The sequence below is a fragment of the Pan paniscus genome, chromosome 4 (assembly GCF_029289425.2).
Source record: "Pan paniscus chromosome 4, NHGRI_mPanPan1-v2.0_pri, whole genome shotgun sequence".
Taxonomy (NCBI): domain Eukaryota; kingdom Metazoa; phylum Chordata; class Mammalia; order Primates; family Hominidae; genus Pan; species Pan paniscus.
The window spans coordinates 94,012,457-94,038,450 of NC_073253.2; the positions used below are offsets into that span (position 1 = coordinate 94,012,457).

The window sequence follows — 25,994 nt, forward strand, 5'->3', positions numbered from 1 at the left end:
ATTGGCTATTTATATGTCTTCTTTAAAAAAAAATCTATTCAAGTCTTAAGCCCATTTTTTTGATAAGATTATTAGGACTGATTTTGCTATTGAAGTGTAGTTCCTTATATATTTTGAAGATTAACTCCTTATCAGATATATAGCTTGCAAATATTTTCTTCAATAGCACAGTTTGCCTTTTCACTTTGTTGACTGTTTTCTTTGCTGTGCAGAAGCTTTTTAGTTCAATGTAGTTCCACTTGTCTGTTTTTGCTTTCATTGTCCATGTTTTTGGTGTCAGATCTGTGAAATCATTGCCAAGACCAATCAGTAGTATAGAGCTTTTTCCCTATTTTTTCTTCTAGTAGTTTTACAGTTTCATTTCTTATGTTTACATCTTTAATTCACTTTGAGATGATTTTTGTGTATGTTGTGAGATAATAGTTCAATTTCTATCTTCCCATGTAGATATCCATTTTTCCCAATTCCATTTGTTGAAGATACCATTCTTTTTCCATTGTGTATTCTTGGCACCCTTGTCAAAGATAAGTTGACTGTATATTTGTTGATTTATTCCTAGGCTCTCCATTCTACTCCATTAGTATATATGTCTATTTTCATGTCAGTACCGTATTGTTTTAATTATTGTTGCTTTGTAATGTACTTTATATTTATGTATTATATGATATATTATATATACTAACATTTATATATTGTAATATATTGGACAGGTTTTAAAATCTTTCAACCTAAATTTTTTCATCTATAAGAACAATCATCTGTGCTTCAGAGAGAGGTTATGAGGATACACTTAGATCTCCAGGAACCAGACACAAGTGGATTTAAATTAAATAGATTTAAATTAAATAAATGCCCTTCGGTTCCTTATTTCCGGGCAGTTTGGAAACAATAAAAAAAACTCCTTCATTCAAATGCCAATTGGAATTAAAGGACTCTGCCTTAGATTGCTAAAAAGTCTTCTGGGTATGGTACTTTCTGCCATAGTTTTTTCCTATTCCTTGAACACTCCAAAATTGTTTTCACCTTGAGACACTGACCTCTACCTTGAATGCTTTTCCCCATTTTACTACATAACTATCTTGTACTCAGGCCTTAGCATGGGATCTCAGAAATTTATTTCCATTAACAGTGGCTCTTTCTCCCCCTTTTACTCTCTATCATAACACCCTGTTCCTTAAGCTCTATAGCATTATTGAATATTGACTTGTTTGCCTGCTTATATTTCCTTTTTTTATTTTTATTTTTTTTGACAGAGTCTCACTCTGTTGCCCAGGCTGGAGTGCAATGGCACCATCTCGGCTCACTGCAACCTCCACCTCTGGGGTTCAAGAGATTCTCCTGCCTCAGACTCCCAAGTAGCTGGGATTACAAGCATGCACCACCACGCCTGGCTAATTTTTGTATTTTTAATAGAGATGGGGTTTCACTATGTTGGGCAGAGTGGTTTTGAACTCCTGAGCTCAAGTGATCCACCCGCCTCAGCCTCCCAAAGTGCTGGGATTACAGGCGTGAGCCACCTCACCGGGCTGCCTGCTTTTATTTCCACCACCAGAATGTACATTCATGGGAGCCTTGTTGAATTGTTTACAGCAGTATCCCCAGGACTTAGATTGCCAGGACCATTAGTCAGTGCTCAAAAACATTACTTAATGAAAGAAATTTAAAAATTTCTATTTGAGGATGAGTGAGCATCAGATTCTTTTTTGACAGGGAGCAAGTATGCTGGATGCTGACTGCTTACCAGGGGATGTAGGGGCAAGAAGCCCCATCCTCTCTGCTAGTCCCTACCCCCCAGGGCCAGGGGAAAAGGAAACTTCATCTATTTCACACAGAAGTCTGCACCAGTCATGCATTCCTCACATTCTTCACTGATGGACAGACCCAGCTGGGACAGCTGAAGAGCGCATTAACAACTCGATAGCAAGAGTCCAAACCTTAGAGAATCCCTTCCTCCTCCCAAGTTATCCTCTTCTTTTGAAACCAGCCCCACTCCTAATTCAGCCGGATTTCTGTCACATAAATTTCTGACAAACATGCGCTATTTTTATTCCTGAGTTCATTCTCAGGCTTGAGTTTAATCTTGCTTCTGGAGCAAACCCTACCTGAGCCTTCTCATGTGGCTCAGACAATTTGAAATGATAAGACAATGAAATACAAGAAGACAAGAAAAAAAAATTTAATATGTTTGTACTTGTAATTATTTGACCACTGATTTCTTGGTCCTATTATTTTTTCAATTTTGTTAAGTTGTGTTAAAACATATCTCCTTGGAAATTTTGCTAGTATTGGTAAGATATAAATACCTATTATCTGTATATTAAAATATGCAGGGTTTTTTAAAATGTAAACCCTTAATTAGGAGTATTGGCTATAAGAATCAAGAGTATTCAATTTCCCATATGTCTTAGATTTCATGGTACTTTAAGGATTGCTGCATATTCCATTCTGTCGTGTTTTTATAATATTCTTGCCATTGTATATACAGGTGAGTGCGGGAATACAGATTTTGCCTATGAAAGAAACTATGAATTACAGCAATAGGTCCAAGTTGGTTCTCATATGGGCACCTTCAGTTATTTACTTCACTGAAATGGTTCTTTTCTAACTTCATGGAGTTCATTTTTATAAAGCAAATGTAATGGAGAAATATGGATATCTTTGGGATGTATAAACTGCCTCTTTAGACTTAAGATCTAGAAAAGACTGTATATGTGTGTGTTCATATATCTGGGTGTGTCTACATGATTGCATTGTATCTGGAATAATCAGCAGATACAATGAAAAAAAGTCCAGTCCTTGCTGTTTTATGTTCTACTATTTTAAACTGTGCTGAATGGCTAAAATGTTTTCACTTTGGGTTTTTTTTTTTTCCCTAAAAAAAATGAGACTTATTAGAAAAAAAAAAAAACTAAGCACTGGAAAGGGAGAGAGGCCAAGGAAAGAGGGGTGTGTGTGTGTGTGTGTGTGTGTGTGTGTGTGTGTGTGTGTATAAAAGGAAAGCATGGTGAAGGAGCCCCTTCCAGCCCTTATTCCATGAATGCAAAGAAGGAAAGATGATGGAGCCATTTTTTCCTGGCCAGCCTGACAGAAAAGGAACCACTAAGCTGAAGGTACATGGAGGATAGGGGTCAGGTCTGTTTTATTCACTGTTGTATAATCAGTGCCCAATTACAGTGCTTAACAGCTGGGAAACATTTGTTGAAGAATGAAGGAATGAAGAGAGGGAGAGGAGAAGAGGGAGGGAGAGCTTCTATATGCCAGCCAATGATGGAAAGATGAAGAGAGAAAGTTCTTCATGAGAAGAGCTTTTCTAATACTAAGTGGACCAAAAATAAACCTTTTATCCCGCTACTTCTTTATAAATATTGACTTTACTAATTTAATGTGTATTCATGTGCCTTTTCCTTGTACACATACGTAGGAATACTTTAGAACTGCAGGATTTCTCTTGAAAATCAGGCTTGCATTACTGATAGAATATAATAGTGTTCATCTTCTACAGGATATCCCTTTTTTTTCTTTTACTTTTCTTTGTTCATTGGGCTTGTGGTTAGACATTTTATTTTTTAAATTTGCAATTTACCAGAATTCCTTTCCTTAACTATCACATGAGCCAATCGTTCAAGACAACTGTCCTGTATCTTTGTTTGAGGGTGGGGAGGAAGCAAAGCAAATCCTCACCCTTTTAAAAGTACAAGTAGGTCTTAGATCTTCTGTTTTCACTCTATTTAAACACTGATCCTATAAAACAAAACAGAATTTTATGAACTTCAATGTTTAATTAAACAAACATTTATTAAATCACATCTAGAAAGCAACATTTTCTTCTACTATTATTTTATAAGTATTCTTTTTTTTTTTTTTTGAGATAGAGTCTCATTGTATTGACCAGGCTGGCCTCAAACTCCTGGTCTCAAGGGATCCTCCTGCCTCAGCCTCCAAAGTAGTTGGAACTGCAGGCTCATGCAGCCAAATGTAGCCCATTTGATATTCTGTTCCTTGCCAATAACACTATTAGTGCTACTAATATTTAAAATAGTGTAATTTATTAACAATAATAATTCTCAAACATTATGAGTAAACAAAGGAATTATTAAGTTAGGCATCAATCTGAAAATAATTTAGAGAATAATTTTTTAAAAAACATGCAAGAAAAGTAAAAAAAGGAAAACTAGAAAATGGATTCATATGCTTCTTGATAATTAAGATAACTTCCACAATTGCAAATGAAAAAATACTTAGGAACATCAGGAGTAAGCAAGCTATGATCTTGACAACTGAAGGGTTAGATGTACACGTTAGCTGAATGTTCTAAAAGCTCAAGTGCTATCACCTTTCAGTGAATATTCAGAAGATGGTGCATATACATGTTGTATCAGCAAAAAGTTTCTTTATAGTCAATAGAAAAATGCTAAGTCAACTTTACTGAAAGGGGACTTTTTGTCCCTTCTCTATTCCCAACTTTGTTCTATTTTGCTTGATGTGACGAAAAAGAAAGATCAAGGCCAGGCGTGGTGGCTCATGCCTGAATCCCAGCAGTTTGGGAGACCAAGGCCAGTGGATCACCTGAGGTCAGGAGTTCGAGACCAGTCTGACCAACATGGTGAAGCCCTGTCTCTACTAAATACAAAAAATTAGCCGGGCGTGGTGGTGCATGCCTGTAGTCCCCGCTACTTGGGAGGCTGAGGCAGGAGAATCGCTTGAACCCAGGAGGCGGAGGTTGCAGTGAGCCGAGATTGCGCCATTGCACTCCAGCCTAGGCAACAAGAGAGAAACTCTGTCTCAAAAAAAAAAAGAAAAGAAAGAAAAATCTAAATGAGATAAGGTGGCAATGTTGTAAAGGATTGAGCAAGATTTTTTAACAATGGGGAGAAGAAACAAGCCATGTCCTTTTGCCAATGAAACATCCAAGGTTTATTTAGAAATGTAAATGTTTTAGCATATTTGAATGAGGCAATGGGAGTGTTGAGATTGATACAACTGAAAGCAACAGAATACTGTATAACATTTTGACTATAGTTACTAACAAAGTATTCTATTCTTGAAATTCACTGAGAGTAGATGTTAATTGTACTCACCACAAAAAAAGATAAGTATGTGAAGTAATGCATATGTTAATTAGCTTGATCCAGTCATTCTACAATGTATACATATTTCAAAACACTATGTTGTATACCATAACTATATATAGTTTTATTTGCCAATTAAAATATAACTTCTGTTTTTAGAGACAGGGTCTCACTTTGTTGCCCAGGCTGGAGTGCAGTGACCAGACCACAGCTCTCTGTAACCTGAAATTCCTGGGCCCAAGTCATCTTCCTACTTCAGCTTCCCAAGTAGCTAGGACTACAGGCGTGTGCCACCATGTCTCCTAATTGTTTAAAATTTTGTAGTAACAAGGTCTTGCTATGTTCCCCAGGTTCATCTCTAACTCCTGGACTCAAGTGATCCTCCAGCCTTGGCCTCCCAAAGCACTGGGATTACAGGTATGAGCCATCATACTGAGCCTAAAATATAACTTAAAAAAAAAAAGAAAGCAACAGAATTAGACAAGCTCACAATATTTTGCCACCACTATTGTTTAAGGAAACTTTTTTTCCCAAAAAAGTATCCCAAAGGGATACTTAAGAATCCTCTTTAATAGATAACTTTTAACAGTGTGCATTGTATGAAAGCCAAGCCATTCTAAAATTCTGTTGTTGAAATTGAAGCAAGAGATTTGTAATTTAAAAGTTAGTGCTTCATTATGAGATTTTACCCTTTTTTGCCTTAGTTGCATAGAAAGTTCTCAGAAAACAGACAAGCTTACCCAGAGGGAGAACTAATGTTCAAGTTTCCAAAGTGGGTGGTGAATTGAAAATCATGAAAAATATTATGAAACTAAAGAAAAATTAAACGTATGATTTGATGAATGTATTTATGTGATGATTGACAAGTTAGCATCCAGGTTCCACTGAGCAATATTTATGGGAAAGGAGTGGAGGAGACAGGGAATTCTGGCAGCTTGTGCCTGCTATTTATGTACCGTTCAGCTTAGCAGGAGAGGGAGGAAGGACTGGGGCTGCATTAAAAAACATCCTCTGGGCTGGCTCACTGGGCTTGCTTTGAACTCTTGTTCATCATTATTTTATGCTGCAGCTTGTCTTTGTGTTGGTGGAAGGGAAAAGAAAAACACAAGAGACTAGCCTTTAGTTTCTAAATCAAAGCTGTGCTTTGCTGACTGCTGGAGTGGCTTTTCAAAAGCAAAACAAGTGGGGACATTAAAATTCCTTGCTTTTGTGAACCAGGAGCTGAGTTGGGGTTTTTTTTTTTTTCTTCTTTTTAAATTCTCAGATGCAAAAGGGTATGTTTCAATGTGTCTTACATTTACCTTGAAACAATCTCAGTATTTTTTTTTCCATTTGACTGGCACTTGGAGAAGATAAAGCAAGGTGAAAAAATACTAAGGAGGAACCTGCAGAGGTTTGGAGGAAGGGCGTTCATTGTCATCGAATTTAAGAAAGAGAAGGATATGTAAATTTTACTAATTATTGCCTCTTACACATCCTTTCTTGATAGTGACCCCAAGGTCCAAAGACGTTAAATCAGTTGCCTAAAGCCCAGACCCAGAAAGTCAGGACTAGACCTTCCTCTGTGGATTCCCACTCGTCCTCTTTATACTGCCCTATGCTGCCTCTAGCGTTAGCCGGAGAAACTGTAAGGAGGGGCTGGGGAGGAGAAAGCAAAGAAAAGCTGGAGAGGGTCGTAGATTCTTGCCTAAGGAGGCAAGAAGTGACCTCCCTGAGTCAGGATACTTGAGCATTTGACTTGACTAAGAGAAGTAGCCCGCTAGTTCCAGGCGTTGAACGCGCCGATTAGCTGCCGCTGAGTATCTGGGATGTTTTTTGTTTGTTTGTTTTTCTACTTTGGAAGATCAATGTAAGGTAGAAAGTTAATCGCTTTCTTCTTGCCCTCCACGCCTTCCACGCTGATCGAAGCGACCGTCCTCCCTCGAACATTTCATGGGCTCATTCTTTGTAACACACTTGCTCTGGGCCTTAGGTGTCTCTTTAAACCCTCTCTCCCCTCTTTATTTCCAAATCTTTATCTTTGGCTTTCTTAAGCTGTAAAGGCACACTGGCACCTTAGGTGGTCAGGTAAGATCGCTGGATTCCTTATTTCGGCGAAAGTCCAGCGGACCATTCCCGCCACTGTACCCATTTTAGAAACACTTGGAAGACCCTTAAGGATCATTTACGGAGAGAAAGGGGTGCATTCTGCGGCTGCCGGCGGGCAGCTAGAGAACGTGGCGGGGGGCAGCGCATCTGGCGCCTTGGCCGGGGCGCGGAGTGGGAACAGCCCGCACGCGTCCGCTGCCGCCCTGCCTGGCGACGAGTGGCACAATCGCCCACCAGGAATCGGCTGGTGCCGCGGGTGGGCGAAGGCAGCGCCGCCGGCCCGGAGGGCGGCGCGGAGGGTGGCGCGGAGGGTGGCGCTGGCGGCGTGAAAGGCGTCTTTGTGCAAGATTGAGTGTGGTGGGGGGAAGGCGAAGAGAGAACTGATCCAGGACCTGGACGCGGGGGTCTGCGGCGCCCCTACGCCCCCAGCCGTCCGCAGGGCCGGAATGAGCCGGGTAGCGCCGGCAGGGGGCAGTGTGGCGATAGAGGGGTTGCTAGGGGGAGGGGAGGGTCTCTGTTCACCTCTATTTGAGGCTGACTGGGGAGAAAGCTGCCTGGAGGAAGCTGCTGGGGTGCGGGGGGCTGAGGGATTTGGCTCCCCGCCCTCTCCCCTGGATGGCGGAGAAATCGGGCTAGCTGGAAGGGCGCAGATCCTCTCCCAGAGCTCATTCCGGAGTCGGAGAACTGGGAGAGCGGCCCCCGAGGCGGAGCCTCCCTCCCGCCCCGAGTCCCGCTGCCCCCCACCTGGGGGAGAGGGGCGGGCGCCGCGCTGCCTTCCCTCCGCGCCTCGGCCGCGTGGCTTGCGGCTTATTTTCCCAGCTGGCAAGCGTCGCGCTGCAGACAAGGGAATGCCTGTGGTGAGTTGTTTATTTTGTTGAAGTTTGCGGTGGGCCCGGGGGACGTGGGGGGCGAGCGGCAGGCAGCGGCAGGGACTGTTTTGTTTAGGTCTCCATCCACCTGTGTGGTATAAATCTGCCAGCCTCAAGGCGGCGGGGGGCCGGAGTGAGAAAGCTCTGACGCTCCCAAAAGCCCCTTTTCGCAACTTACAGATCTAGGACCACATTTGATTCTCCACGCCTGGAACCGGCTAGATCCTAGTTTACGCTCACCCCGCCCTCCAGCCTCCCATCAACGCTTCCCGCACCCGCTGTGTGCAGGGCTGGCGCTCCGCAGAGCAAACAGCGCCCACGACCCAGGGACAGCTGGCCACCGAAATCCCTCCCCGGCGCCCTTCCCCGTTCCTTGAGGATAGGGGAGCTGAGGTTTTCATGTGAAGGACGCCCATGACATTCGTGGGAACTTGTTCTGGCGTCTTCTGGAGTGGAGTTCTTTCAGGGGTTTCGGGTCTGCCCGGGACTACAAAATGGGATCCTGGGTTGGCTGGAGTTTCCCAGACTAGGCTGGAGAGAGGTCGGCTGTTGGCTCGCGGGAGAGCCCAGAGGAACCCCTTGGGCGATGGCAGTCAAGACCGGCGGCTGCGTTTGCCTGGAAGAAAAGCCTAAATACATTAGCGAGCTGGTAAAGCTTTTAAGGCCTTCTTGGGAGCGAGTGGCTGGCTAATGAGAGGTTAATTTTGTTTCGAAGGGAAGGCTGCACTGGTTTCCTGAGATAAATGGACAGGAAGCGCATTACCTCCGCGCGCTGGCAAGCGGCTCCCAAATGCTTTTTGCACCTGCCGTTTTGAGCGGTGAGAGCAGCGGCGGAGCCCGCAGGGATTGCGGGGGCCCGTTGTCTACGAGCGAGTGATGAGCCCCCCGCAAGCCCCGGGCTCTCTCCCTCCGCGAGTGCATTGCTCACGCCAAGCTCTGGGACTCTTCTCTCACACCCAGGTCCTGCGTGTTCCGAAGTTCAGGGGCCCCCTGATCCCGCTGAGCCCTCTCCAGGAGCGAAAGGGTTAAGAATGATGTAAGTACAGGCACTCGATTTCTCAAGTCGCCCGCTTGGCCCTCTTCCAAGTTGTACTTTCCTTATTTTCTCTCCTTTCCTTTCCTTTCCTTACTGTTCTAACGCTTTTTAATAAACTTTCACTCCTGCTCTGAAAAAAAAAATGATGTAAGTACAAACCACGAGCTGCTTGACGCTGAGCTGTTGGACTCCGGGCTATTTCAGCCGCTGCTTTGGGTACACAGTGGCCGGGGAGCAGCCGGGGAGCCCTTACTCTAGAATGGATTGCACAAATCGCAAGCTTAGGTGATCTGTTAAGCAGTCAGAGATTCTCCTGTTAGATTTCTGGAAATGGAGACATATTAACTGGAGAACAGTTAAAAACATCACGTATAGGCTCAGGAAATGAAACTGCATCTTGTTTAGAATCCATTAGTGTTTCTGGCATGTGTTTTAATTCTGTCCACTTGCATGTTCATGCCGTGGTATGCTTTGCTGGATTCTCTGGATGTACTGTTCAGGTTTCCTCCTTCCTTTCTGAAAACAAAGAGGAAGGGAGAAAGAGTACCAGTGGCAAGAAACAGGGTGGATGTGTGAATTACACAAGTCATCAGTCACTTCATGATTTTTTTTCTGATTAAAACATAAAACTTTTATAAGTCACCGATTTTTTGTTTGTGTTCTAGCTCCCTCCCCGATTTTTCTTTGTACAATCTAAAATCGTTTGTAACTTGCAGCTCACGGGCTTGAGGAGTGGCTGCGGTATAAGCGACTATTCACTACGCTCTTGCTTTCCAAGCCAATTCCTGATCTTGTGAACAGTACGAATTTACCCGCGAGTGTGTCAACTGACCTATGTCTTGAAAATAGGAACCACCTTGCGGTTTAATTGTGAAAATTAGCATTTTCCTCTAGCGGCTGAACACTTATGCAGCAATAAAAAGTGAATTGTTAGGCTTATAAATCTCGAGCTTGTCAAATTTTACAACAGAGGAGCAATAAAGCACCTTATAGAGGTGAAGTTTTTCCTCTGAAGAACAGTTCCGTTTAACGACACCAGGATTTGCAATGACTCGAGGACGCCCTCTATTGATAGGAAAATCTAGAGCACCCGTGTACTTATGGAACAGGATATAGGGGGAGGGGAGTAAAAAATCATAGAAAGTCACCAGTGGAAAGACCCAAACCAAACAGAAATTATTGATCCTTAACTATTGAGTATATGTTTTGAAGTATGATCAATAAAGTGAGATGCTTTTATAGGGGTCGAATTAAATCTTAGGTTAAGAGAAAAAAATTTAGTCTTTGTTAGCCAAATACTTTGAAAATCAGTATTATGTTTGATTACTTTTTTAAGATGCTTCTTAGTATGTCATGAACTGTATCTCACTAATTATATGAAGTAATTGCAAGACAGTAAATTTTTGCTCTAATAATACTTAGTCCGCAGCATTATCTAAAAATGTCATATAACTTCCTCCCCAAAAGTCATTTCTCCAGGCAACTGTGAAGCTATTATTAAGCATATTATGGATATACACAGGCTTGGATTATATTGTGGATAGTGAAAGGTGTGTTTACCCCTTAAGTCATCATAGTATGTAACAAGTAAGTAATGAAAAGTTACAGTAAAAACAGATAGGCATCCTTCATTAGGGACCTAGTGGTTTGGGCAATTCAAAATGTGTCTAATGAGTGAGCTGGTGAGACCGAAGGTTTGCCCCTCAATTATCCTAGTCCATTGATTAGCTCATTTAAACATGTGTGGAATATCAGCATGTCCGTGGTTGATAAGAAATTCCTAATTAGAGATTCTGAGTAACATAGCGGGTACAGTTGCCAACTACGATTTGGATGTTAGTGGATTTTAAATGGCAACCCTGTGCTGTTTGGGGAAAGGCAAAGGCGACGGCGGTATCAAGGGTCTCTCAGCCTTGAGGTCATTCTTGAGATTAGATACCACTTCACACCTACCGATAACAAATTGGAATCTATCATCAGTCTCATAACTGCTTTTCTGTCTCCACTTGGCAGCCTCTTTCTTTGTAGACAATTGTCTTTTTCCTCACTTTCGGACACATCCGATCATAAAAGGAGAAAGTGAGCTGCCATTGAATTAATCCGTAGAAATTTGTGGAAAATTAAAATAATCTGTAGAAATTTCTGAAAAAGCCACTGAGCAACAACAAATCGTGGCATAATTACACTGCATAAAAACTCACCACTCTCATTAATTACACTGTAACCGAACGTTGAAGTTTGCCCACTCTTAGACCTCTCCTTGCCGCTTTCAGGAAGGGAAATGTCAAAGAAACTAGAACACCTGAGCCTCGCACAGCTGCCAGCGAATTCCGGCGGCAGTTCGCGGGTACCTTCCCAGCCCATCCTATCTGCTCCGGACCGCGGGTGACATTCAGATTTCCAACACCTCCCCGAGCTTGCTTTACCAGACACCCTCAAACGACTCGGAACGCGGTTCCGCAGATGTGATTGGCTGAAAGGGGACCTGCCGCGCGGCGCTCTGTAAAAGCGCCTGCTTCCTCCAAGGAGGTGGAGCTGAAGCTGGCAGAGCCAGGGCAGGGAGGGGTAATTAAATTAAAAAAAAAAAAAAAAAAAAAAACCTTGGAGGGAAGATGAATCGGATCACATTAATTCAAGGAGAGGTCAAAGGCCGGTACCTTTGTAACGCCGGCGAGAGTGAGACTTGCGGTCGCCCATTTCTGTTGGGCGCGAGGAAACAGTAAATCGCGGAAGGGGGTAGAGGGGGAAGGAAAGGGAGCGCGAGGCAGCTTGCGGCGCAGGAGAGAGGACTTGCAGTCGATGGACAGGGAACTCGAATTACACTGAGCGGGCGGGGGAGAGGGCCCTCTGGGTCCTGCGATTGGCAGGCTGAGTCGGGCTGACGTGCGGTCACAACCAATGGGGAGGAAGGGAGGGACGCGGCGGGGGATTATGGCGTCGTGGATTGGCGGGCACAGGGCGGGGCGGGACGGCAGTGCGGGACTGAGATTGATCGACCGCGGGGGCTGCCGCGCAGAGATATCCGGGCCGCCGGCGGGTGCTCGCTAGGGCTGGGCTAGCCGCTTGGAGGTCCACGCCCGCCGAGCCCACGCTGGCTGGGGCCGGGGTGCCGGCGCGCTCGGGACTCGTCTCCGCAGTCGCTCACGGTCTTTGTCTCTTCTCTTCCGCCCCTTTCCCTGCCTGCCGCCTCCGGCCGCCACGATGCCCCTGCGCCCCGCTGCTGCCGCCGCGGACTGGCTGCGCCGGCTGCGCGCTGCTTGCTGCGGCGGTGGTGGCGCCCCATCTGCTACACGGGCCTGAAGAAGGAAGAAGAGGAAGCGAAGCGCGCCCCCCGGCCCATGCCGCAGCCACGGGCCCAGACCCGCCACGGCGCCCGCGCCGCCGCCCTCGCCGGAGCCCACGAGACCTGCATGGACGGGCATGGGCTTGAGAGCAGCACCTTCCAGCGCCGCCGCTGCCGCCGCCGAGGTTGAGCAGCGCCGCCGCCCCGGGCTCTGCCCCCCGCCGCTGGAGCTGCTGCTGCTGCTGCTGTTCAGCCTCGGGCTGCTCCACGCAGGTAGGACGGGAGCGCGCGAGGGGAGCCAGCCCCGGGGCCTAGGGCTTTGTTCCCAAACAGCCCCAGGTCTCGAAGGCGCTCGCCGGGGCGGAAGGGCGGCGTGGCGCAACGGGAAAGGCCTCCCGAGCCCCTGACACGCACCTCTGTCGGGCTCCGGGCCACAGTAACGCAGCCACCCACCGGGCGGCCGCCGGGCGCAGAGACGAGCCTTCTCTCCACCCTCCCCGCCTTCGGCTCGGACCGCTGACAAATCTCCCCTCCGACAGCCGCTTATCAAACATTTAGCGGGCGGGGGCCGCGCGCTCGAGACAAATGTTCCGGATGCTTTATTGCTCTCTGCACTGGTGTTTACTGAAAGTCAGGCTCGGATCAGGTTTCCGCCGTCGCAGCCGCCTCGGAGGGAGACGAGGAGCCTTGTGCTGCTTTTCTGGAGTTGGGGGTGGCGGCGAGGCGAAGGAAGCACACCAGATGGAAAGATTTTCACCAGATTTTGCAAACCTGGGAGTTAATCTCGAAGTAACGTCAACTTTTTTGAGCAGGGATTTCTTTCGTTTTGGCAAAAGCTGCTTTTAATTCAGCGATCAGCCTCCCGGGAAAAGCTCGTGTTTTGTGACTAGCCGGGTGTCTTCGGGCTCCGTGAGGGGTTGACAGATAACCATGCTGCCTTCTGGAGGTCGGCGCTTCCCCAGCCTTGAGGAATATGTTCCTAGGGAAGTAAGCCTGCAAATGAGCCTTCTACCATGTGATACCTATTTTTCTTTTTAAGAAATCGTTTCATGAAAATTCAGGACGCTCTTCACACTATTTTTTTCTAGGAATTTGCCTAGACAAAGAATTTTTTTTAATGCTAAGGTTGAAAGGGTCATTTTCTTTTAGTCTTGAGAACAAACAGAGCATTAGATAAGTTTCTTTTCCTTCCAGACCTTTTTTGTCCTGTATATATGAGACACTTCACAACGTTCTGGTCTGGAGAATCCTGAACTTCGATGCCACCCAAGTGTGCGGAGTAATTTTTACTTATTAAACCATACCCGCCATGCTAAAAATCAGGGAGGTCTTTTAAGTAATGGGGGGGGAAATGTGACATCTGAGAAGACTTAATTGACTTTGCGTAGCTTTGCATTATGATGTAATAGCTGCTTTTTAACACCGACAATTAGGGGAAAGACGGCTTAATAAAAAAGTGTAATAGAAAGTTTTAGGATGATTACGGCTTTCAATTAGTAACCTAAGAACCTTAGAAAATAGTGTCAATCTGCATGTAGTTACGTGGAAAATTTTTCTTGACATGTTAAAAGATGTATTCAGGAGTGTTTGTGCGAAAAATATGTGTCCATAATACCAAAATGTAAGTTTCGTGAAATGGAAATTGTGCTAGGTGGGATTGTGTCCCCCTTGGCTGCTTGGATATTGTTTCCCATAGTTGCCATAGGATCCTGTGACAGAATTGGAATGTGGTCCCTGAAGGTTTCTTTGCTAGCCCTTGAAAGGCATACTAAGTTGGCTTAAAGGTTTAGAAAAGTAGGGTGTCTTCGTTCAAGAATTTGGAATGTGAAGCTCTCAGTATCTTCACGTGTCCTCATTTAAGTCACCATTAGATTCAGCCCAACAATGTGGTAAGCGATTTCTATGGACAACTTGTTGGAGTGAAGCGATTAATCCTGTTAAAGAAAAGAACGCTCCTTTTGAGAGATTTCTTTGAAGAGTGGTGCTATTTAAATGCCCGGGTTGTTTCTCAGAGAAGGGAGCCCAGCAAGAGTGCCAGTGCTCTTTGCAGATGGACTACTATATGTTTTATGCCTGGATCCTTATCATCTGCCTCAGCACCCCATATGGCTCCACATTTCACTTAATTCAGCTTCAGAATACCTCATTTCTTTTATTATAAACTGGTGATTGTGCTGCAGATTCACACGTGTAGTCCTGGTGTTAAAGAAACTGTCTTGAATGATGAGGTCTTTATGTCTGATTCATTCAAAAATGATGAAATGAAAGCTCTAGACCCACAAATGCTTTAGCATGTTCAGTAACTGGTATGAAAATACTGTCACACTGATCACAGATTATCTGACCCAAAAATAGAGAAATCTGTAACTGCAGAGTTTTAATTCTGCCCTTGGGGAATGAAAAGAGTATGAAAAGAGTACCTTTAGTTGCTTTATTTTATTTTATTTTTTTAAGCAAACCTCTGCAATTCCTGAATGGAGATCCAATATGGGAGTTACTTGCTTACTCATACACTTCATGGCCTTCTTGGCTACATCCTTGAGATTGTTTCTGCTCCGCATTGTCTTGGCATTTTGACAGGAGGCTTACTTTACCGCCTATAACAGGCAAAGTGCGTTGTCGTTATAAATTCATGAAGCCTGGATATTTCTGGGTGTATGCTACAAATTAGTCATTATATAGAAGCCCACAAGGCAGCTGAAAATGCTGACCCAATCGCACTTTCTATTTAGCCCTCTTCGCTCCCATCATCTCTGTAGCAGAAGGCTGTTGGAAGCCTTAGCCAAAGCAAAAGAACCCCGGGAGATCTGTTTGATTCGAGGTTTGTTTAAGCAGTCAGCACCTACCTGCTTTGAAAAAGGGAAAGGTTTAGGCCGGGCGCTGTGGCTCACGCCCGTAATCCCAGCACTTTGGGAGACTGAGGCGGGCAGATCACCTGAGGTCGGGAGTTCAAGACCTGCCTGACCAACATGGAGAAACCCTGTCTCTACTAAAAATACAAAATTAGCCGGGTGTGGTGGCGCGTGCCTGTAATCCCAGCTACTGGGGAGGCTGAGGCAGGAGAATCGCTTGAACCTGGGAGGCGGAGGTTGCAGTGAGCCGAGATCGCGCCACTGCTCTCTAGCCTGGGCAACAAGAGCAAGACTCCGTCTCAAAAAAAAAAAAAAAAAAAAGGGAAAAGGTTTGGGGGTTGCAAGGAAGGTATGGAAAGGGAGCTGGGAATCTAAATTCCACTTTTCTTTCCTTCTGAATGGTTCCATCTGCATTTCCATACTGTTCGTTTGATATTTTATGACTATTTGAAATAATTATAAAGAAATGTATGCTCGGATAGATTTTATAGACCATAAAAAGAACAAATAGGCACTGCAAGTTTAGCGGGAAGTTCTTGTGCTGTCATTTATCCGTAGTCTTAAGAGCTCTTCATTACTGAGATCTTGGCCCCATATTTATTTTCTTGCTTTCTGTGTATCTGATTTTAAAAGAAAAAAAAATGCAATAGCTACTTAAGTCTTTTTTTCAGCCATCAAGTACTGTCATTACAGTTAGGAAATAAGAGGAGACGTGACCTGTGATGGAAGAACAACAAGTTTTGAGGGAAGACACCACATCCTGGCTTAATGATGCTAGCTATTTTATGATTCTGCCAGAACAAGCCCTTTAATATCCCTTTGCCTTGGATTTTCCATCTGCAAAATGGCTTTAACGCCTTTTGGGGTTGTTGAGTTGGTTAATTTCTGTTTTGGTTTGATTTGAGTTCTAGTGAAAAATAGCTGAAAATTATTTGATCTGCTTTGGAAAGAGAAATTCAGTAAATATTGGAGCTACTTTTGTCAGCTTTGGAATGAGCAAACATAAAATAGATTCCACACAAAGATGTTTTTGTAACTTTTTTTTTGAAAGTATGATTTGATGATGGCTGTAAATCCATAGCTCCAACATATTAAAATGTTTTAATCTTTGACTCAGGTTAAAGTGAATACCAAGCCTAGACTATATAGTATTTTCCCCTTTTTGACCCAAACACACTTTCTCTGTATTTAGCCCTCTTCCCTCCCATCATCTCTGTAGCAAAATGCTGTTGGAAGCCTTAGCCAAAGCAGAAGAACCCAAGAAGATTTGAAATTTAAAATTTAAAATTTAAAATTTTGCAAATTTAAAAGTGGTGACAGAGTTGTCTTCAGAAGTTGTCTTCTCCCACCTGTTTCTCCCAGCCAAAGCCAGAAACAGAGCTTACAAGCTACTAAATTCGGATTTAAGAGCAGTTTACTAGTGAAAATGTTAAAATAGCTTTCTAAGACAATATTAGGCTAAATTTTAAGTCTTTATCAGATGGAGTTCCCTAAATCTTGATATCATCCTGAAGTTTATTGCATCCACATCTTGAAATAATTATATATTTAATAATAATCTACTGGCCCTGAATTTTTTCCCCCATCCAGAATACAAATCATAAGATACTTACTGTCTGGAAAAGAATACAAAGTTCGTCTTAGGATAGCTTCCTCATTTCTCAGATGAGGACCCTCACATTTAAAGAGATTAAGAGACGTCTCCATAGTTTAAAGACCTATAAAGATTTTATGTAACACAAATATGTGTTACAGTTCATTTATATAAAATTTGCAGTTGATGACAAAGAACAGTGTCTCTTTTCACTAAGTCTGTTGTTTCCATTTTATGGAACAGAATATTAAATTATGTGGGGACACACAACTGACCTAGTATTGGTAGTTTTTGTGCTTTAGGAGATTTTATAAATTTTTGTTTGAGAAACTAGTGGTAAAAAGCATCATTTGGAAATTGATTTTTTAAAAACTAATAGGGCAGTGATACTTTGGTTTTTCATAATGTTTATATGAATTGTTTTTATTTAGTGTGCTTTTACTTGTGATCTGCTTGGGAGCTAGGATCCTAGGGTAATGGAGATAGACAGTAAGGAAAAAGTAAATATATAGCTTGGTCAAGTGAATCTTGTTTTTTTTTTTTTCTTAGAGCATTTACATTTTGTAGAAATTAGGAAATTGTGTCAGTTTATTTACAGTTTCTTGGTAAACGTGCCTCAGGAGAAGTAGAATGACAGTACCTGGATTTTTTTTTTTCTTATTCTGTAGCCATACAGGTAAATCAAGTAAAGGTGTTTTAACTAATTATACTATAATTTAGGATTTTACACCTTCCTGAAGTGGGGAGGTTTTAACCATGGTTTTGTGCCTAGTGCTGCTTTTCCAATGCTTTCTGAAGGAAGTTATGCAATTTTGGAAAATCAAAACAATGTTCATGTTTTTGGCGTAACCTTAGAGTAATCTTTTTCAAAACCTATAAACAAATAACATTGATAAAATATTTTATTTACTATTCCCTTGTAATCTCAACCTGTGATCACTGGACTAGACTCATGTTCACTCACAGTGGCTCATGCTTTAAAGTTGTAAGTTAACTAATTGCATGCAGTTTTTCTTCCAGTGGCTTAGTTTGAGAAAGACACAGGAACACAATGAAACCCTGTATCTGAAGGCTTCTTAAAATAGGAGTACAGTGTATAAAATAGAACAAACAGTTCCCAAAGAACAATGTGATTTTCTCATGTAGCTCAGGAAGTTATGAAGAGTTTACAAATGTTTGGTCTTATCTTCTTTCCCATAGGTGACTGCCAACAGCCAGCCCAATGTCGAATCCAGAAATGCACCACCGACTTCGTGTCCCTGACTTCTCACCTGAACTCTGCCGTTGACGGCTTTGACTCTGAGTTTTGCAAGGCCTTGCGTGCCTATGCTGGCTGCACCCAGCGAACTTCAAAAGCCTGCCGTGGCAACCTGGTATACCATTCTGCCGTGTTGGGTATCAGTGACCTCATGAGCCAGAGGAATTGTTCCAAGGATGGACCCACATCCTCTACCAACCCCGAAGTGACCCATGATCCTTGCAACTATCACAGCCACGCTGGAGCCAGGGAACACAGGAGAGGGGACCAGAACCCTCCCAGTTACCTTTTTTGTGGCTTGTTTGGAGATCCTCACCTCAGAACTTTCAAGGATCACTTCCAAACATGCAAAGTAGAAGGGGCCTGGCCACTCATAGATAATAATTATCTTTCAGTTCAAGTGACAAACGTACCTGTGGTCCCTGGATCCAGTGCTACTGCTACAAATAAGGCAAGTATACCTTCTTTTTTCCCTCTCCCTACTCAACTTTCAAAAGATGTTTGATTCTTCAGATAACTTTTGAAATGTGCTATAAAGGGCCTAGTTTAAAAGGAACTTCTTTTTTAAAAGCAATTAACAGTTGATAAAGGGTTAAATAAAAATTATTTAGTAATTTCTCATTGGAATGTAAACGTGGTTCTAATTTTAAATAGACAGTGATATAAAGAATAAAAAGTAAACAGTGAAATTGAGTTCTCCAGGGAAAAGGCAGACCTGTTTAGTAAAAAAAGGATGCTTTTTTCAGTGATGTCTTTTTTTGAGTGCATATGTGTGTGACTCTTGAAGAAATCCATGTTCAGATTTATCAGATGATTGAAGTGGGTGTTCTGAATAAAGAAAGCTGTGAGGCCTGAGGCAGTGACCTATCAGGAAACATATTTTATTGGAGATTTGGAATCTATAGTAAAACATAATGGCAATAAGCCAACTTCCCAGTGGTAAACCCACAGTGGTGGTTTAGTTACTAACCTCTTGATGACCGAGGAGGTAAATAATTGGATATTGCAGAGCAGCAATATGTAACCTGTGTGTAATCTCAGGGCCTCAGGTTAACAGTTTCAGTCAGAAGCTAAGAGAAACACTGACAAAATTTAGCTTACCATGACTAGCTGCCAGTTTATGTGGTCTGTGTTCGTTTGTTTTAAAGAAACTAATACTGCACAGAGATCTTTGACACCAACTTCAAGGCACCAGTGTTTAGTGCAAGCAGGTAGAGAGGACCTATGAACTAGGTTTCTAATTGGCAGTCAGTGCTAATGCAGCCATTAGTAAGTAAAGTCACTTTTCCACTAAAATAGTGTCCCGACTAACCACCTCCTTCCGTGTCTTTTCCAACCACAAAACCACACACATAGACCATCTCATCTTGCTTTATTTCTTGCATTTATTGTATCCAAAAAAATTGGTTTAGTTTTTTAATGTAATTGACAAGACTCAAGCTTTTGAACTACTTACGACTGTTCTCTTGATTCCAGGACACCCTCCCCTGCGTCTAAACATGTGTGGCATACTTTTTAAATAAATTAAAGCTTATTTTACTTGGCATTTTGTGGAGGGAATTTTACAACACCTCGGGAGATATCTGCAGACACCCTGGGGTGTCACAAATTTAAGACTAGAAGTCATTGCCCTAAACAAAGACGACTGTTACACTGGTCTAGACATCTTAGGGGAACTCCAAAATGTTTATACTTCAACTCTCAGTAAAAGCTCAAGCTTGTCTTTTGCCTTACCAAATTCCATATCTCAAAATAAACTTTTCTCCCTCTGGTTTTTGTATGTACGCAAATCATTTTTTTATAAATATCTCAGAATATGTATTTGCTATAAGTTATATATAAAGTTATAGAATTATGAAGTTATAAGAAAAATGATGGCCCCAAATCCATCATTACTGCAGAGTCATATGGCACATGAAAGCTGGGAATAGTCTTTGGGTAACTGAAAGAAGGCAGTCCATTGAGAATGGAAAAAGTCATCAATTGTGCAAATAATTGAGGACTTGGCAGAGTAACCTTCGAACAAAACTATAGAGATTAATCAGAGCTTGTACATGGGGAAATACTCATTCTCTTCACAAGAAGCAGTATTCAAATTTTATTCTTCATGCCTTCCATCCAGTCATGTCACTTCTGTTATTCAGTCTTTCAGAATTCTATTGTTACTGATTATGGTGAAAATATGTGAGGGATAACCTTATGAATATTGCTATATATATGGAACAGTTTACACTGAAGTATTTAAGATCATTTTAGTTGAATTCTGTTGTAATTTTTAGCAAATAAATAAAAAGGACAATCTTGTTTTCTCCCTCAGTTTGGAATAAGGATCAAAGGTTTTACCCATTCAAAAAAAGTTGGAGAAAGTGGTCCTCTGACATAAATTCAAGTAGATGATGAGAATGCTTGGTCTTTAATTGCACTATTGGAAAGTATTTTCCCACATCTGGTGACCATGCTGTTCAGCAGCAAACTATTCTGTAGCCTCATTTCACAACCTCTAGGAGTTGTTGGGTTTGGTTCCCCATCCCCCTTCTCTTTGTAACTCTCTCCAAAGCCCCATAAGCATCTGGAAGGTTGCTCTTGAAGACCTGTCTCAATACTAGTATGACGTGTGCTGGTGAAACCAAAGAAAGGCCTAAATCTTGCAATATGATTTCTTTTTACCCAGCCAGGACCAAAATAAAACCTTTAAAAACCTTAAGCACAAAAAAGTGGTGGTGATAACAATAAAAACAATAAGAGGCATAAAAGTGCTTATAAAATAAGTTCTAAACAAGATCTGAAATTTTCCCTTAATGTCTACCACCATACTTTCTTTAAAAAATCTTTTGAAAAATTTTTTCATGGAAATCCCAGCTTTACTGAGAATATAAGCAAGTGCATAGACCAGTTGTTGGGTAGCCTAGTACTGTGCCTTGTAGATACCAGATCATCCTTGTGTGGTCAAGTGTTTTTAATAACCCACGTGCTCAGTGCCACTAGATTGAAAGACTGATGTTATTGGCTAGCTGGCCAGCTGTGATACTGAAATTTTCAGAAACATCCATTCATTTCGCTCCCTTTAACACTGCACTGAAGCACTAGACCCCAGGGTATTTTGCTCAATGAGGCTACTAAGACAGCTTCTCAGTCCTGGGAACCTGGCCTCTTGAGCAAGCCGTCTTCAAGCCCAACTTTGTGAGCTCTGCCTGTTCCTAGGTACCCCCCTTTTCCTTATCACAAGAAGACAAAGTGGGGGAAAAATCTAAACACCATAGAATGAAATGAAGTCACCTGGGGCCATATATTAGCTAAGCCTTTTCTTTTTCTCTACATGGCAAGCAGTGAGTTCAAGGCAGACATGCCTGCGGTGCTTAATGATGTTGCCTCATCTCCCCTGGTCTACTGTTTTCTTCCCCACCATGGCCCTCTCCTCCCCTTCCTTGGGAAAGGTAGGGCTTGTTTTCCTGTTGGTCACGGTGTGCACAGGTATGCTTTCTCAAGGCCTCTGTGTTTTTAGTTTTGCCCTGTGCCTGCCTCCCTCTCTTTGGAGGAGCCTGTGCCAGTTGGCTACCTTGCCAGGTAGATGTGTTTCTGAAGGGGAAGCCAGGGCTGGTTTTTCATCTCTCCACCCCGGGGGCTGCAGGGGTGTCTGGCACACACACATACCTCGGCTGACATCCACATCAGCTCTGGGCCATCTTCCCCACCTTTGGCTATGAGAGGCGGCTACAGGCATGTAGGCACTCAGAATGAGATGAGAGGGACAGGCTCTGAACTGGCAGAGTTAGCTACACTGAGAAGAAAGGCAGGTTTTGTTTTGCAGGAGGAAGTAGCCCACCCTTCACAGGCTCCAGAGAGGGCACATGTCAGTAGTTGTCCTGTGCCTCACACACTCAAGATAAACCAGATGATCTGTTTTGAGGATGCTTGACTTCTTCCATGTTATTTTTGCCAACCTCTCAGTCTCAACTCTTGTTCATTCATTCTGTGGATCTTTATATCTCTGTTTAAGTGGGTTCAATAAGAATCTGTATATGCCATGATCACAGAAGGTGATTGGGGAATAAATTTTTTTATGAAAGATTCTGCACTTTGCAAATGTATTCCCAATAGCATATATTAAAATTGCCAGTCTCCAGGGAATTCAAAAGTATTCCTTTTTCAAAAACAATTCAGAAATTCATTTATTATTAAGTTGCATACCTAAACAAACAATGGAAATGTTTTTAGTAATTATTTTTGTACAAGTAGTTTGAATGCCTTCATTTTAGTTTTCCTTTTGTTTTAATGTGGTTGTATCCTTTTTCACCACTCTTGCTTTCTTATTCTATCCTTCCACCTCAGTAACACAAAATAAAAAGTAGGAGTGGAGACTGGGGATGACAACAGGTCCTACTGCAGATCTTCTGCTACACATTTTACTGTGCCTCACCCTTGAGTGAGAGAAGGTAGTTTACCTTAAGGCGTTTGAATTTGGGAAAGGGCTGTGCTCATTGTACTTGACCAAGCCAGATGACTGTTAGGCAGATGGGCAGATGCTCTGAGGTGCCTATCTTGTACGTTTTTGGTGCTGCCAACGGCTACCAGCTCCTGGCAATCTTATGGGCAGCACTCATCGCCTGTCCAAAGCATAGTAGCATACCCATCATGCATTATGGATAGTCTAAATTCCATACTTACCCCTGAATTTCAAATTCTGTAGCTACTTTCTTGGGAATTCTTGAAAATTTCCGCTGGTTGAAGATACTAGAGATGTAGAAAGACTTAGTTTGGTTTGCTCTTGGTTAATGTCTTCTTCAAACTCTATAACCTACAGTTTTCCATTGTAAGAAACACCATTACCTTGTAGGCTCCTAGAGCATGAGGTAGGTCTGCTTTCTGGTGCCCCTTAGCAGGGAGTTATTGTTCTACAACAGCATGTGGGCATGTAAACCAGTGTTCTGGGTCATTCTTTGTTGGTTACAAAATCAGAACCAGACATGCCTGCATTGCAACAGCTTTCAGTTGTCATTTTAAGTATATCTCTGCATAAGGTTTGGAAATCTGTTCTCTGTTGACCCCAGACCTAGTACATTTATTGTAGCTAAGTTTTTGCAACCCATTATGTTTTTAGCATCTTTATGGAAACCATGTGAGCTACATAGTGTTTATCATTATTTTTCTGGACTAAGGGATATGGTTCTTCCATTGATAGGTCTGTGTTTTGAATCTGTGGACACTGTTCTTGCATGCAGTGTTATAAAGAGGGGGACGCATGGTATTTGTGGGGGAAAAATAGACCATTTTCCCTCCACAAGGAAACTGCAACTCTCTTGGTGATACACTGTAACTAATTCTTATAATCTGAGATCGCTCTTTATTTTTGTTACAATTACATTGTTGCATGGGTAATTCTTGGCATCTCTTTGAGATTTGCTCCTTATTGTGACCCTCCTTGCTTTATGAAGATGCTAAGAAGTTCTGACTGGTTGAGGCATATTGGGAACAGATGGAAAGGATTTTGCAGTTACAGCTCCCTGCTTAATGTAATTATTTCCCTGATAATCATTCTCTGATAAATGTATAGTTAATTTGGTGCTGCATTTGAAACAGAAGGTACTAAAGGGCCCACTGTGGGAGATGTAGAGGTGAATGCAGCCTTTGCCTCAATCTAAGCACATAACTAAAATTTGCAGCAGTTGGTGGGAAAGCACGGGGTTTGTGTGTAAACCCAGCATTTTCAGGGTTCTTTTCACATTGACAAGCTGGTTCCAATTGATGTTATTCATTTAGCAAGTTGGCAGGGGTGTCAAGAAGAGCCAGAAGAGTGGGCTGCTACAAAGGCCTGTCCCACGCTAACACCCCTCCTTGCCAAATCATTGTCTTTACTCCTGGGATTTGGCACAGTCTCTTTCCACCTCCCACAGTAAGAATGCTCACCTGCATCTGTATTTCCTCATCTGCATACAACCTAGCAGGGCCTAGAACCCTGGCTCCCACTTTTGAAAGACTGCTGATCTTTGATGTTATACCAAAAAGCTTTCTAGAATTTGACTGTCATAGTCACCAGTTCTTAATTAAATTCATTTTCCAGAGCCTCATCTCATCTTTAAAATTCTCATAAAAGCATATGTTAGCTATTTTTACCTCCCTGAATTTTTTTATTATAGAAACAATATTGAAACATTAAAAGCCAGGTTTTCAAAAGAGCAGAAATCAGCTGTAGTTCCAGGTGGCAGTCTTCTTATTTGTCCTTTTCTATTTATCATGCAGCTCTTGTGCATACTGGATTATAAGATCTTAGGCCCAGGAAGTACTCAACTTTGCTTTATATCATTTCAGTAAATTGCCTGGAGGTGAAAAGGTTTCCAAGTGGATGTGGGGAAAGGAAGCAGAGAAAAATGGGGAAATTGCTAGCTGTGTAATGAACCTATGTCTGAAAAATCATTTTGTAAGATAAATGAGCTACCTGTTTATTCTTTATGCTATACTTTTCAAAGAAGATATGCCTTTGTTTCATTCATACACATTAAAAATTCTGGGTAATGAGTCTTTTACCATCTTTCTAATCTCCCTGACTGTGCCACTCCCTCTGTCCCAGATGTGGTTTGGAAGGAGGAAGAGACCTTCAGAATGCCCCCCATTTGTAAGTGAAATTAACCCAGCGCCTGTCCCTGTGTGAGCCAGGCAAGATTCCGTGAGGGTGCTATGGGGCTCTGCTGCTTTAAAACAAATCCACACTCTTCCATAGTTTAAACCAGAGGCATGAGGCCAAGTCTGATACACAGCTGAGAGTTAGAACTTGTTTTTCTGTCACATTTCCAAATGTCTCTGCCTGGTTAAATTTTCTTTGAGTCAACATTTTGAGGGGAAGGGGCGAGAAGGAAGCATTGGATGTTTGGTCCTTTTTTTGTTGGCTTCTATTAATGCTAACCAGTTTCTGCTCGTGTGGAATGTGGCATGTAAAAAGTTACCTACATTGTTGAACAATGAAAACTGCTACCTTATCCATTTTGTTTTTATTTGTTTTGACTGCAGTAGAACTTGCTCTTCCACTGTTTCGAATTTTGTGTTCTTGTGGGTGGGGTAACTTAAGGACTTTTCATACTGACAAGGAAGCTGGCCAACTTGTCAGTAAGTAATAAAAGAAAAGCTAACATACATCTAAGTTACAGACTTTAACTGGACAGCCTTGCAGTGAAATCACAGTGCTATTGGGTCTAGAAAGAAGTTTAGGTGAAACTGGTTCTATGGAGAGAGGAGTGTTTTATGCCCCAGTTAACTGTTTACTTTAAGAGTTGGAGCCAAAAGAACATGGGGGTTCTTTCATGTTGGGACATAGCATGTATACTGTGAATAGGATGATATGACACCATCTAAAACTCACTTCTCATCTGCTCTGCATGTGCTCCTGAAATGGGGGTCAGTTTCCATTTAAGACGTGTGTGTGCATGCACAGATTTACATGCATGTGCTTTTACATGGTATCGAGGTCTTCCCCTCACCCTACCAAGGAAAATGCAGACATAAAGATATTGTTTTGTAGGATTTCGGTTAACTCACTTCTTGAAATGCATGGTAACCATTCTAACCACTTCATTCCTGAGTTCTCATGGGCCTTTTCTTTTTCAGAGTGTGAGTGTATTGTGAAGATCTTCAAGCCCTTTTACTTTTTTTGCTCACCTCCCAAAGCTGAAAAATGATCAAAGAGCCTGTGGTTTTCTAATCCCATCGGTTTGGAGAACAGCTGTGCTGAACCTAGGCCCAGAGCAAGGCCTCGGGTCTGTAGTCCTGCCACCTCTCTCTACCAGGAGGGGTAATGCCTGAAGGCAAGACCTGCTAGGACAGATTCGGCTGAGAGTTACTGCCACCAGCCCTGGCCCTCACCTTTCAAAATATTTTTAGCCTCTAGTCTGAAGCAAGGTGGCAGCCTAGGCCTATAATACTGTCCACACAGGCCTGCCTTCATATCTGGGCATAT

At 42.6% G+C, this 25,994-nt stretch overlaps 1 protein-coding gene and 1 long non-coding RNA gene across 3 annotated transcripts in view; one reads left to right on the forward strand and one right to left on the reverse strand.

Annotated features, from left to right (window-relative positions):
* Positions 1–6,043: 6,043 nt before the first annotated feature.
* RGMB (repulsive guidance molecule BMP co-receptor b) overlaps positions 6,044–25,994 on the forward strand; it is a 28,847-nt gene continuing 8,896 nt past the window's right edge. Inside the window, exons 1-5 of one of the 2 annotated variants that reach the window (XM_034960289.4) lie at positions 6,044–8,014; positions 8,742–8,844; positions 8,987–9,062; positions 12,365–12,618; positions 17,992–18,500. In XM_034960289.4, coding sequence (XP_034816180.2) covers positions 7,604–8,014; positions 8,742–8,844; positions 8,987–9,062; positions 12,365–12,618; positions 17,992–18,500 — 1,353 coding nt within the window. In that variant the 5' untranslated portion in view covers positions 6,044–7,603. The remainder of the gene's footprint in view (positions 8,015–8,741; positions 8,845–8,986; positions 9,063–12,364; positions 12,619–17,991; positions 18,501–25,994) is intronic. The other variant, XM_034960290.4, reaches the window with a different exon arrangement.
* LOC134730445 (uncharacterized) lies at positions 8,007–11,874 on the reverse strand. Its single transcript, XR_010112210.1, has 2 exons — positions 11,720–11,874; positions 8,007–9,578 (listed from the first exon to the last, which is right to left on the reverse strand). It is a non-coding gene; the product is annotated as an uncharacterized LOC134730445 (long non-coding RNA).